Source organism: Nuphar pumila, chromosome 14 (assembly GCF_984573655.1).
Source record: "Nuphar pumila chromosome 14, dmNupPumi1.hap1.1, whole genome shotgun sequence".
Lineage (NCBI taxonomy): Eukaryota > Viridiplantae > Streptophyta > Magnoliopsida > Nymphaeales > Nymphaeaceae > Nuphar > Nuphar pumila.
Window position 1 is genome coordinate 12639241 of NC_143262.1, and position 15209 is coordinate 12654449.

The following is a 15209-nucleotide window of genomic DNA, read 5'->3' on the forward strand; positions in this document are numbered from 1 at the left end:
TTAAATGAAGAAGTGTATATGGAACCACCTCCAGGTATGAATTTAAATGGAAAAATTTTGAAATTAAAAAAGGCTTTATATGGTCTTAAGCAAGCACCTAAAGCTTGGTATGATAGGTTTAGTAACGTATTAATAAATTTAGGATTTTTTTCTTGTTATACTGACACTGCTCTTTTTGTGAAAAGAACAGGTGACTCCATTATTATGCTTATGCTGTATGTTGATGATATGATCATCACTGGGAATGACAAAAAGGGAGTAAATGATGTTAAGTCTATGCTAAAAGATACCTTTGATATGTCTGACCTTGGTTATTTGCGATATTTTTTAGGAATTGAAGTGGCTTATTCCGAACGTGGATACATCTTATCTCAGATGAAGTTAGCTGCTGAAATTTGTACCAAATCAGGAATATCTGATGAAAAGAAAGTTGAGACTCCCGAAGTTATCAATGCGAAACTTAGACTTGAAGATGGTGTCCTTCTTGAAGATCCAACTCCCTACCGTCAATTAATTGGATCCCTCACTTATCTATCCATCACCCGTCCTGACATAGCCCATGCGGTTCATGCAGCGAGCCAGTTCCAGCACGCACCTACCACGGTTCATATGGCGGCCGTAATGAGAATTGTGTGATATATCAAAAATACCATCTCAAAGGGACTCTTCTTATCCTCTTCCTCATCTCTTGAATTGACTGCTTTCACTGATGCTGACTGGGGAGGCAATCCCAATGATCGTATCTCAATTACGGGTCTTTGTGTTTTTTTAGGTGAATCTCTCATCTCGTGGAGATGCAAGAAGCAGCAGAAGGTCTCCTTATCATTTACTGAAGCTGAGTATCGGGCTATGGCAATGACAACTATGAAAATCGTATGGCTCAGAAGTCTCCTTGCTGACATGGGCATCCTCATTTCCACTCCTACCAAGTTCTGCTGTGATAACAAAAGTGCGATATACATTGCCAGCAATCACACCTTTCATGAACGGACAAAGCATATCGAGATGGATTGCCATTATGTTCGAGACGAATATCTCAGAGGGACTATCTCATTACCATATGTTACTTCAGAATATCAGCTAGCTGACTTCTTCACCAAAGCGCTTCCAACTCCACGATTTATGTTCCTCCTTAGCAAACTTTCGGTCTTCTCCCCGTAAAGTTTGAGGGGGCGTGTTAAAATATATATATATATATATATATATATATATATATATATATATATATACTTATATATATATACATCCGTATATATATAAGTATATATATACATATATGTATATATATACTAATTCTCATTTAGATAAATACCCGATAGGGGTATTCTTGTAAAACCACATATGTATCTTTCTTTTCTTTTTTATTTTTCTTTTTTCCCCTTTTTCCTTTTTCTTTTTTCTTTATTTTTTCCTTTTTGTAATGACCACAAGGGGGGCCCACACTTGTAGTCGTTGGGGCTCCAACGGTCAGATTTCTGACCGTTGGGGCTCCCAAAGACTACAAGGGAGCCCCCCTTGTGGTTCCTTTTAGTGCTTCCCTCCTCTATAAATAGAGGAGGTCTTCCCCTCTTGAATGTATGGGTTTTTACACCCTTCTCTTCTTTTCTTCAATAAATCCAACTTATGACTTTTAGTCATTTTCTATATTTGAGAGTTTTGTGTGTGCACATTCGGTGTTTGTGTTCTTGACTCTAGTAGTCACTCTTAAAGAGTGACCCTTTTGCTCTATTGGTGCTTCAGCCTCTTTCATTACATCTTCTAGGTCAAAAAATTGGAATGAGTAAGTTTTTCTGTAACGAGCTGACTCAAGAAATTTGCAGAGGGACCGGATGGCGAGGAGTAATCCATATCAATGGGACAACGAATAAGCAAACAAGACGAATGAAAAGAAACAAACAAATTTGAGATCACTTAATCAATCAGTAGAACTTCAATAAGGCATGTACCTGTGCTACCAATATTACGAAAGGAAACCTTTTTTTTTTAAATTGCAGATTCAGAATCGAGATTGTGAACTGTTATAATCTACCTATAGGCGTTGCACAGAGAACACTAAAACAACAATAAAAAAGAAGAAGAAAACTTCTGGAATCAAAGAGATTGTTTGCAATAAAAAAGGAGACTGCAATCAAAGATGAATCAAACATACTGCAATCAGAGAGGAGAACACTTAAAAGTGATGGCTGCAATCAGAGAGGTATTTTATTAGAAGTGATGGCTGCAGTCGAGGAAAGAAATACAGACGTTAATGGTGAAATGGCTGCAGTCGTTGATGTCGAGGAAAGAAAGACAAACATTGATGGTGAAATGGCTGCAACAATCGTTAATGATGAAGAAGTTGACAGACGAATGATAATAAGTACTATGAAGGAGAAGGATGAACGAGAATCAGAAAAAGAACGAGTAGCAAAAGTTAAAGGGAGAAAGATGAAGAATAAAAGAAGGGATGTATCAAAACCTGTTTCTTCATATCTCGCTGAACATGACTCTGATAGGATTCTGCAACCAAAGCTTTGATACCATATGAGATTTCATGTGTGTGTAGTTCAACTTTCACAGGAAACAAGAAAAGGGAGAGAGAGAGAGGGAGAGATGCACAATGGCTGGGGCAGCACACGATGGCTCGACCTCCAAGCCCTAAGCCTTATAAAAACAACAGGTATACAATAAGACAATGTTACAGAAGTATTACAAGAATGCCATCAATAAAACAGTATGTGCATGTGTTTTATTTAACGTGCATATGGATCTGGATCTGGATCCAGATCCATACGCATACTATATTTTAACATAGACTTCTGTTACAGCACGTGCAATTCTTGTAGTGGTAAGAATAAGCTCAGGTACTTGGTGAACCAGCCACCATCCAATAGGCCACACACAGGGTGTCAATGGGTCGGGTTTGGTTTGGACCCAGGTGGAACCAGACTTGATCCATATTTTCGGGTATGGTATCGGGTCCGGACCTGGATCTAATTGGGTCCACTACAAGAAAAACCATACCCGAACCCAATAAGAACTACATGAACCAAACCCGGACCATACCCAATAAAACCATATTTTTTTTATCATTTTTACATTTAAAAATAGCGGGTCTTAATCGGAACTCAGGTCGGGTCCGGGTTTGGTATAAAATTTCACAAACTATACCCGGGTCAATGTATTAATCGGACCTTCGGGTCCGGACCTAGGTCTTAATGGAGTCTTCTTATTTATCACCATACCCGGACCCTATAGGGTTTGTTTCGGGTCAGGTCCGGGTAAACCAGGCCCGTTGACACCCCTACACACCACCATCACTATGCCATGAGATTCCTATATTTTAGCAAACTCCTAAACAAACTCTGAATGTGTATGCATGATTGTCCTGTTTCTGTCTGGACAAACTGTTAAAAAATCACAGCGCACTGACCCATTATGTGTGTAAATGGGATCATCTCTTGAGGCTAGTTTCTGCATTCTACCTCCTTACTTTGATTTAAGAACTCGTTAATATATTTTTGCAAACCCCTAAACAAACTCTGTGCATGACGATGATCCTGTTTCTGTTTAGACAAACTGTTAAAATCAATCACAGTGCACTGACCCATTATGTGTGTAAGTGGGATCATCTCTTGAGGCTAGTTTCTGCAGACCTCCTCCTTGCTTCAATTTAAGAATTTATGCACGCACGATTGCAATGTCAGAGAAAAAAAGGTTAAATCATCAACAAGCAGTAGAGTCATTCAAAAGCACAACAGAAATGCTATTTCAAGCGACCAAGGATAGTAATATAAGTCAAACTACATGTTTTCCATGAGAATTTGGACTAAGTGGTCAGACAACATTCCTTTGTCCTTGTGCTTCTCTAATCCAAACAGTCACCTTTGAGCTCTGCTAGCAGATGAAAAGTAACTCCTTCAGGAGCACTTAGGGCTGGGAAATGAACCGAGCAGCTTGTGGCTCGGCTTGGTTCAGCTCGCCATGAACTCATTCGCATTCAGTTCGTGTAGCTGGCGAACCGAGCCACAAGCAGCTCGTTAACCATAAACGAGTTGAGCACAAAGGGTGCTTGGCTCTGTTCTGCTTATAAGAATGCAACATATAGAATTTAAGTGCAATATTTATCACAAAAGGCAGGTTTGTACAGCTATTTATAATATATGGCACACGAGAGAGAGGTCTGAAGTTCAAATCCCATTGTTGACAACTTCAAATTTCACACAACTTTTTTTTACACGAGCCAGCTCGTGGCTCAGCTGATTTGAGTTAGCTCGAGATCGAGCTCAGCTCATCTAATTACGAGCACGAGTTGAGCCAAGCTGAGTTAAATGGTGAACAAGCCGAGCCCGAACAAGCTAGGCTCAGCTCGTTCGGCTCATTCATCATAGACATTCTCTAGACATTTACTACAAAGATTGAAAGATTTCTCCCAAGTCCTGAGATGATTAGCATGCATACAGCATATGCACAAAAAAAATGGTACTTTTCTCTGTTTACCTTCTGTAAGTCCTATATTTTCACTAAACCAACTATTTGTTTAATTTTTATTTCAGAAGTGGCAAGAGTAAGCTAATTGTAACCTTAAACAATTTCCTCAATATAATGCAGATTCATTCAGCAAATTCAGCAACTTATGTCAGCCTGAGGCCTGTTAAGGACAATACAAATATTAGCAAAAAGAAAAAGAAAAAGAAAAGAAAAGCCAAAACCAGAAGCTGCATAGAGTTGAAGAAATCAATTAATTAATGACACTTGAGCTAATCAGGGTGCTTTCACAGTTCTAATTGGAAGTCCAAGGATAATCAAACAGCGCTCAGTAAAGCAATGAATGGCACCATCAAGAGAAAGAAGATCCCAATATCAGGAAGCAACAATGCATGTCACAAGTTCATTCTGCACACAAGCAACCAAGGACATAAACTATGGCAACTTAATTACGAATATGAAGTTAGTGTTTACCAAAACTAAATAAAACATACATTTTACTTCAGTTATATCATAGATCCATGACCCACCAGAACACTTTGACAGATAAAGAATTCTACTAATTCATAAAATACAAATCAAAAAGCAGAAACCACTATGCCTGGCTGCTGAAACTATGCAGATCCCTTTCAAGAAAAAAAATATCAACAAAAAATCAAAACCACCATAGACGTATACAAGTAGCAAATCAATGACTATCCAAGTCTTTTTCACTCCCAATATGCAAATAAAAATTTAGAATACAGATTTTGCTTCCAATGAGAAGTTGTTGGGATGACACACCAGACAAGACAAACATTCAAAGTATTAGACAAATTCTCTCATAAGAACATACCACTATATTTGTCATTTCTAGAAATAAGAGATTCCTCATGCTCCAGAAACTGTCTTTGGCTCTCATCCACAACTGTATTTTCCAAATCAACTTTTTCTGTCTACAGGACACAATTCCATTTCTTAGACAAATCTGTGGCACTACCAACATTAGAAAATGGAAAAAGAAAGCAATATAAGACCAGATTGGTAAATATAAAAGTTTACTGCCAAACAAGATTTTGTCCTAACAAACAGGATACAAACCATGAGAACTGTGCAAACAATGCTGCTAAATAAGCAGAATATGGTAATTTATAGACAAATATTGGAGCGAATAAGTTGCAAATCTGAAGTTTTGCAAGTTAATTCTTTCTAGTTTTACCATGGGATAACTGCTTGACCCTCTCTCTACTTTGCACTTTGCTTTGCATTTTCTTCTTTAGTTTGCCGAAAAAAAAAATTGAAGTATATCCTACATCTAAAATCAGCCATAGTCAGTGACAACCAAGATCTCAAAATTTCCAAGAAGTTTATAGTTGCCACACTTAAGAAAACAAGTAATTCTTCTATACACATACACATTTCAAAATTGTCAGAATTGTTAACAACATAATTTGACTATTTTGAAGTACTGTTGTAAGAACGACACTTAGCCGAGTACACACAGAAAAATAAATGAATAAAAGATTCAATACAAAATACTTAATATCATCTTCTGGGATGATTCATCTCATCACTTTTCCCTGAAGTATCCAACAATCTTGTGCTTCTCATTTGACCTTGTTGGCACTGACTGACTTCCACTTCATGCATCTTCCTGTGCAGTGACTGATTCCTGCATGAAGAACTGTCCCTATTCCCAGGGTTGTCTTAAATTTTATGCATCCCATACATCTTCAATTTGGGAGTAAGTCATGACTTCTGCCTGCGTATGACCTTCACATTCCTTTCCTGCTCTACCAAGTTTGGCTAAGAGTAGCAATTGATTCGTGTGTCAACATTAGGGCCAATATGTGGCATCAGAAACAAGTAGCAAGTAAAAGAAGTGCCTAAATCTAAAATTTGGCATCTTATTAAAGTATAAACAGAGGAATGCAATTTTTGTTCTTAAATTAAACCTAGTTTGACAACATAGCAACAGATCCATGTCAATAGAATCCAAGAGCATATGTGGAGACTTTGAGCTGGGCTCTACTGGAGTTGCATTTCATATGCAATTTGATTCTCAAACTCAGTCACTGGGTGGACGGTTTTTCATACAGAGTTCAGGTTCGTGAACTCCAATCCACTTCAGCAAGAGATTAAGAACTAGATTTTTGGGTAGCAAACATTCTCCAATATGGACAGGTCATTGTTAAGCAATACTAGATTTGCTTCTGTTTGTATCATATAGAATCCAAGAGCATATGTGGAGACTTTGAGCTGGGCTCTACTGGAGCTGCATTTCATATGCAATTTGATTCTCAAACTCAGTTACTGGGTGGACGGTTTTTCATACAGAGTCCAGGTTCGTGAACTCCAATCCACTTCAGCAAGAGATTAAGAACTAGATTTTTGGGTAGCAAATTCCAGATATTGAATCAGTCCAAACACTGGAAAGTCTGTTCCAAATTCCAACTATGAGATTCAAAGTCCCACCAATCCAAACATTCTCCAATATGGACAGGTCAATGTTAAGCAATACTAGATTTGCCTCTGTTTGTATCATATAGGGGCAAGACACCTCCTCCCCCCAACCCAAACAAAAAAAACCAAATAAAGCATGCATTGCTTTAAGAAATTGATGTTCACTGGTTCCTCCATGAAAGTACTAATTTTCATTACAAGCAGAAGTTAGCACATTCTTCTCACCAGAAAGACAGGCAGGCTACATTTTTTCAATTGTGACTGCAATAAAACTTTTTCCTGGTTTGCTGCTTTCCAAAAGAGAGTCCTACATTACCTCATTCAAACCAATACACGATCAAGAAGTTTGCATGTTTTCTTGCAGCAGTTACCAGCCTTTGACACATACTAAATGCCTGAATCCACTTACCAGAGTCATCTTTGGCACGTATGTGGTAAACAGGACTAACTCAATAAAATTTTAGCTGGAAGTCCTAAATTATAATAATAAGCACAATAGTTCACTAATTGAGAGAACAGAATGCTCACTAGGTAGTTCATTCGCAACCTTCTGCATTATTTGCTGCAATTTCCATCAAAACCTTCATATGCATATGATTTATGGTGTGGTATTTGTTAAAATATGTGTACTCGTACACATATATTTTGAAATATAATCCTTAAATATACATATATATATTTATATATATATATAAAGATACGTATACATATATATATATATATGTATATGTATCTCTATTTATATATATATATATAAATATATATATTTTATCTTCCTAAAATACCCTCAAGGATATTCTTGTAATTTGACATTTTACGCATATTCCAATTGGAATATGCATTGTAATTTTTCCTTTAAATTTTCTGTTTTTATTTTTTTATTTTTTTATTTTTTGTTTTCATAAACCATTGGGGGTCTCCCAATAGAGACGTTGGGAGCCCCCAACGATCACAAATGTGACCGTTGGGGGCTCTCCAACGTCTCCTTTGGGAGCCCCCAAGGTGGCTCCTTTTTGTGCTTATAAATAGGGGATTTCCCTTTTGTATTTCTTAAGACTTGGAGGAGCTCTTGCTCCATTGTAATGGGTTTTAACCCATTTCTTCAATAATATTCAACTTATGACTTTAAGTCATATTTTTGCCCCTTTAGTGGGTTTATGTGTTAGCACATTATGTGCTTGTGTTGTTCCCTTTAATGGGTTTATTCGCACTTCATGTGCATATGTATGGGTTCATTATTGAACCTAATGTATTCAAAGACACTTTCTAACATGGTATCAGAGCAAGGTCACGATGGGGTTGTCTCTTGGTGCAACGGAAAGCGTGGTGCTCAAGAAATGGTGAAGTATTCATTGTTCCTCTCTTTTTTAGAAGCTTTCGGTATGTATCGCTTTTCTTAACATATTATGCATTATGAATCTATTTTTTCTTGCACATTTAGTGTTCCTTTTTTTTTATAGTTGAATCATTTCCTTTTAGTATATTTTAAAAATATCTCTTTTTAATTTTGGTGAACGTGTTTATTGTTCAAATATATAATTCTTGTTTATATAAGTTATCGATTTCTCATTACATATAATAGTAATTTATGTTTTTCAAAATTGAAATTGCATATAATAGTAATTTATGTTTTTTTAAAATTGTTTTCAATTATGTGAGATTTATGATTCTTCCATAAGAATTTCGTGATTAACCTATAAGTTAACTTTTTATATATAATTTCTTTCTAAATTAATGATCTTTGCTTAAAAACTCTTGTGTATGGTTTTTAGTGTTTTTTTGTGAAAAACAATATATATATATATATATATTGATATAATGAGAATTTCTCGCATCTAAATATTTGTTGTTTATTTTAAAAATCTTCTCACACTCTATAGAGTGCATAGTGTATCTATTGCATCCTTTGGTAAAAAAGATTTTCATTATTTTGATTTTTCCTCTAAGGATGCCTACATTGGCCATAATATGGTTTTCCTTGTCTTAAATTGCATATAATTGCATAATTAAAGCTTGAGAGTCTCAAGCATTTGTTTCTTTTTATAAAATACATGCTTTATTGCATGTTTGCCTTTATTACGCTTTTTGCGTATTTTGTTCAAGTGATTGTGAAAGTGTCTTTGTACACTTCTTTTATAAAATATTTATGCTTGTATGCGTATTGTCTATCCATAGACATTTTCACATAATACTCTCTTTTCAATAAAGAGATGTTTTTATTGCCTTTTTTAGGACTTGTGTTTGTTTTTATCCCTTAATGGACTTGTAAGATTGTTTTTTTTATCATTATAAATGCTTCCGTAATATCTTAGTACATGTTGTCCTAAATTTGCACGTTTAAGATTATTGTCATTTTGCATCTTGGTAAACATATAAATTGCTAATTATAAAGGCTTGATTTGTTTCTTGGATTATTCTAAATCCTTTTTCCCACATGACATAGCTTAAATATTTCATGTTGTGTTGATTAAGTCTTTTTATAATGATCTTGATTAAACATAATTTCGTATATATACAACATTATTGTAATATGACATATTGTTGTGATTAATTATGTTGGACCTTTGAATCGGTCCTCTTTGTAAAATCATTTGGGAAATGTTTTCCCTAAAGAGTTCATTGCCTTTATATGGCATTTATCTTCTATCTATCACATGTTATATGATGCATCAATCTTTTTTTTATAGCCTTATTGTTATATTAGAGATGGTTGTTGAGGTGAGTTATGGGCACCTTGTGTTATGTCATTCTAGATTGTCCACTTACCATATTATAGATGGTGGTTGAGGTGAGTTATGGGCACCTTGGGACTCTAGAATGATTTGGTATATGATCTCTAATTATGAGTGTGTCACTCGTTTGATTTTGGCCATTGATCTTATGGATGCTCTTATTTATAAATGTGATGGATGTATGATGTTTGCAACCTTAAATGTTTTAAGGTATATTAAAATCAAGGTTTTAGGGATTATTGCCCAACCTTTTGTTGTTTATGAAAATTATGAGTGCATTTGCACATTTGTGATTTCGTACTTTTGTGCACAAGTGTTCCATATGTTCTTGGTGTGCGTATGTTCACACACTTTTTTTCAAGAATATTGTTCTATCGGTTGTTGTATCTTGTTGAAGATACTTTTACATTGTTTATTCCAAAAAATTATTTTTATGGGTATTCTTTTTGAAGAATATTGCTCTATTGATTCAAGGTTTGATTTATATATATGTTTGTCATTACAAGTTTTATTACCTCAAAAGTCTTCTCCTTTTATAACTATTATCTAAGTGTCATTATATGTAGACAAGAATTTTATTACACCTTTATGTGCTGGTAGCCCTTTGTTGGCTTTGTTTCTCTTGTTCTAGTAGCTAAACACACTTGTCTTGAGTGATATTATATGTAGACAAGGCACGTTGATTCACACCATGGTGAGTGATCTTTAGTCCATGTTGGCATTTGTGTCCTTGTTCTAGTAGCTGAGTTGTATGCCCATGGTTGACTTCTTTCACTCAATTCAAGTATCATTTTATGTAGACAAGAGATGTATTGTGTTTTTAGCCCATGGTTGGCTTAATACTCTTGTTCTAGTAGCTGAACATACTTGGTCTTGAGTGTATTTTTACGTAGACAAGAGATGTTTTTTGTCCATGTTGGCGTGTATTCTCTTGTTTTTGTCGTTGATGCACTCATTCCAAGTATTATTATATGTAGACAAGAGGTATTTTTACACACCTTAGTGTGTGTCATTTGGCCTTTAATGACATTATAATATTCTTGATCTAGTAGCTTATACACTTGATTTACGGGTTTTGGAGGACTAATGAGGTAGTTGCTTGTAGTGAATGAACTACTTTTGAAAATTGCAAAATTTCTTGTGTTTTTAGATACAAGTGAATCATATCTATGATATGTTTTTAAATCAAATTGATATTTTTAGCATATATTAAGTGCTTATAGTTTTTTTCGACCACTTTTTTATTTGATATACAAAATAAGTCTTTTTTGTCTCAAATGATATTCATTTTTGAATCTAAGGTGAATGTTTTAATATACTTAGTCAAATCATGCTTCTTATTTGTGACATTTGTTTGACATAGATCTTCTCCCTAAAAGATGTGAAAAACTCTATTATGCATGTTAATCTTTATAAAGTCCCTCTTATTGAAGATCATATTCGTCATGCCTTTGGACATTTGTATCTGTGTTCTTTTAAAAATCTTTTGAACTCTTGGGTTCACTTTTTGACTAAAGTATGTTTGGAGCATGTTCATTAATGATTTCTTTAAGTATTAATTCATTTTATGATAGTAAATGCATATGCTCATTATGGCCCTTGAGGCCCTCATTCAATAAAGCATATGTAGCTTATACCTCTTCGTAGGCTTATTGTGGTGTCCCTTAGTGGACCTTTTTGTTATTCTCAATTATGGGGTTGTGTGTGTTCAATGTTGGACCTTATGAATGCATTATGCATTCTTGCAATTCGTTTCCGCTCACTCTTTAACATGATATTTGTTTCTTTTTTAATTTTTGGTTTTCTAAATTTTCTTTTCTAGAGTAATTATCCTATTATGCATAAATTTTGCACCTTGTTAGGAATATTTCATTTCAGTAAAGTGCAAAGATATTTTTTACTTGTTCTTTGTTGTTATTCCACAGGATCTTGGAGATAGGACAAAGAGAAGTACCCTGGATGGTTCGGGAAATGTGTTCCCTTTAGAAGACAATTGGAGGAAGGCATTTTCAAGTTTCAACTGCATCCTTGCCAAAGCCTCTTGGAGTCTTCCCCTTTTTTCAATCTTTTTGTTTCTCCGCAAAGATTGAGGGGGGGTGTTAAAATATGTGTACTCGTACACATATATTTTGAAATATAATCCTTAAATGTACATATATATATTTATATATATATACATATATATATATATGTATACGTATCTCTATTTATATATATATATATATAAATATATATATTTTATCTTCCTAAAATACCCTCAAGGGTATTCTTGTAATTTGACATTTTACACATATTCCAATTGGAATATGCATTGTAATTTTTCCTTTAAATTTTCTGTTTTTATTTTTTTAATTTTTGTTTTCATAAACCATTGGGGGTCTCCCAATAGAGACGTTGGGAGCCCCCAACGGTGACAAATGTGACCGTTGGGGGCTCTCCAACGTCTCCTTTGGGAGCCCCCAAGGTGGCTCCTTTTTGTGCTTATAAATAGGAGATTTCCCCTTTGTATTTCTTAAGACTTGGAGGAGCTCTTGCTCCATTTTAATGGGTTTTAACCCTCTTCTTCCATTTCTTCAATAATATTCAACTTATGACTTTAAGTCATATTTTTGCCCCTTTTGTGGGTTTATGTGTTAGCACATTATGTGCTTGTGTTGTTCCCTTTAATGGGTTTATTCGCACTTCATGTGCATATGTATGGGTTCATTATTGAACCTAATGTATTCAAAGCCACTTTCTAACAGTATTAACAAAACAATTCCAACTATGACTAATCAAGAAGTGTCACAGGGAAGTTCCAACTAAATGATCAGTATTTCCTATATTTTTAAACAGTATGGAAATACTGCAGGGTGCAAGAACAGACATATTTCAACTCTCAGATGGATAATTTGTTTCCAGAAATAAAATCATAAGAACATGATCAACACAATACAACAAAATATAATCAGGTAGAACTTAAAAAACAATCACTTTGTGAAACAGCAAAACCATACCTCTAGATGTCGCAGAGTATCGAGGAGGAGAGACTGTTTTTGTTTTAGAAGAATCAGCTGATTTTGCAAAGCTGAAAACTCGGTCATCATAATTTGTTCACAGTCCAGGATAGCAGAGTCATTGATCCCTTCTTCCAGCAATCGCTCCCTGAGTTTCTCCGTAGAAACTGCAATCCCATCTACAGGTGTCATAAGTTCACTGTTTGATATACGAGGAAACATCTCCTTCACAGCCTGCAAAGCCTCCACCCAGGCCGCCCGATCGTCTCGTGTCTCAGCCCTCAAGTGCAGCCTCTTGGTTCCAGTAAATATGGAGAATCTCTTGTCATCTGATCTGCTCTCTCTGATGGAAGAGACCTAAGGAACACCCATCAGGATAAGAGAAGAAATAAAACATTAGAACAAAGAGGAAACCAAAAAGACGCTTGTGGCATCACTGATAATTGCATACCGGAGTAACCAAAGAACTTAAAGACCATTCCATCCAATCAGGTAAAAGAAAAGAGAAGACAATAGATCATCACAATGCGAAATATTTAGTTGGACCACGTTGGTCTTGACTAATTTAACGCACTCTCAACTCCAAAAAAATAAGAAAGAAAGGGAAAAAGCTGAACTTAGTAATCAAAACTAAGATCCAGGCATGGAAATTAGCAACTAAAAGACAAGGAAATGAAGAATAATACCCCTTCGTTTTTAATTGGTTCTATTCTTTTCTGCTTTAAAATTTTAATGTCTATACTTTTGAACGAACAAGATGACATCATCTAACGCTCCCTTTTCTCCAGCCAACCCTACAAGAAGTTTTGAAAAAAAAAAAAATCCAGTGAAATCAAACCAGGAAGATCCTCGTTTTTCTTTGTTTTAATCTTTTCTGGTTTGAAAATTTTTAATGCCTTTGAATTGAACTTGCAAGTTACCACCACCAATCATACACTCCTCCCTCGACCAACGCAACAAGAAGTCTTTTTTTTTGAAATACAAATTCCAGTGAAACCAAGAACCATATCGCTAGCTGCATCATATGGAGTTCTTCCCTTCATCCCAGGGGATTTCTCTCCAACTTGATGCTTTCCCCAAATGCGGATGAGATAAAACCAAAGACCCCAACGCTCATTTTACAAAACAACATCAATACCAACATGGTCACCAGCAGCGGCACTAGGAAAAACACGGGATATCTCAGAGACTCTGATTCATCCTATCATAACCAAAACACGAAATAAAAAAGAAAAGATTATGAAGACCGTGCCTTGAGATGAACTTCTCCAATGGGTTTTCTCCGTGATTGCCAATCCGCACTCTGGCTATGATTATTCTGATGATGATGATGGTTGTTTCGATGCCTGTGTTTAGACATCCACCGGTGCGATTCCTCCCCGATCACCTTGGATCCTTTCTCCGTCTCCTGATTCACCTCGATCTTATGATGACCATGAATCTTGTAATACGACAGCACTCCGTCCTGGAGAACGAACCACCGAGGCCTCCACCCCTTCCCGTAATTCACCCACTTGTTGAGGATCCCGGAGATCCCATTGCCGACGATGTTATTGAGCTTCACCTCGCGGAGATCGGCATTCTCGTGGACCGACCCCCTCAGCGAGAAATCAGCCAGCCGGAGCCGGCCATGATCGCCCGCCGACGAGAGATGGAACCCGTTACCGACATCCCCCGGTCCGGCTGCCGACGAGATCGAAACCGAACGCAGGGACGTCTCCCTGCTCATCGGCCCCCGCTCCCCTCCGCCCTCCGTTCTCACCGGCATCTCGATAGGCTCCGTCGCCGGATTCTTCTCACCGTTAAGAGTGGACGCCACGCAGCAAAACGGATGCATTCATCCACCGCCGATTCCAGTTCCGGCGCCTAACTGGCCGGACACCGCCGATCGCAATCGTCCAATTCTCTTCCACACGAGGAACAGAAAAAGAGAGACAGCGATGATTCGCGAGGAAGGCCGATTCCAGGAGCCCCGAAGATCGCCGGAAACCGCGGCCGCCCCCGTATTTGCAGGAAAACTTGCCGGAGATTCCGAGACCCGTGCGGCGATCGCGCGATGGAGAGAGGCACAGAGGAGGCGCTTATATATACATCGCCAAGGAGGGGAAGCGATTCCCTTGTGGGGAGAGAGACCGCCACGGTACGGAAGCGAGGGGTGGGGGGACTCGCCGGAGCGTTGGAAATTACGGCCGACGACTCGCCGGAAAGCGGTTTTGAGACACAGTTTCGCAAGAATCTAGAGGGTTTTCTTTCTTTCTTCGGAGTCCGATAGGAAGAGGCCTTCGCGTAAGGTTGGTGTTTAATGCATGGAGTTATACGGTTGGTGGCGTGGCGGCTGCCCTCGTTCCTGCTGACAGCTGGTCCTTTCACGCTTCGCCACGTGCCCAATCAAGATCGGCTCGGCTACACGGCTTAGCTTAGCCGCTGCATCCTCGTTTTCAAATTTCTTGTGAGACGCGTAGTGGGATGGGACCTGGGGCGCTAGATAGGTGGTCCAGGTTCAAATTCCATGATTCTCACCCTTTGGCAAGCCCAGTCTACCTGGGGCAAGGCAAGGGTAAGTCTAGAGTTT

At 37.3% G+C, this 15209-nt stretch overlaps 1 protein-coding gene across 2 annotated transcripts in view; it reads right to left on the reverse strand.

The window, feature by feature from the left end:
• Positions 1-14919, reverse strand: part of LOC149816407 (oxysterol-binding protein-related protein 1B-like) — a 51756-nt gene extending 36837 nt beyond the window's left edge. The window contains exons 1-3 of one of the 2 annotated variants that reach the window (XM_089986590.1): positions 13890-14919; positions 12638-12994; positions 5303-5402 (exon numbers count right to left, since the gene is read on the reverse strand). In XM_089986590.1, coding sequence (XP_089842716.1) covers positions 5303-5402; positions 12638-12994; positions 13890-14474 — 1042 coding nt within the window. In that variant the 5' untranslated portion in view covers positions 14475-14919. Of the gene's footprint in view, positions 1-5302; positions 5403-12637; positions 12995-13889 lie in introns of those variants that run through there. The other variant, XM_089986591.1, reaches the window with a different exon arrangement.
• Between the last annotated feature and the right edge of the window lie 290 nt (positions 14920-15209).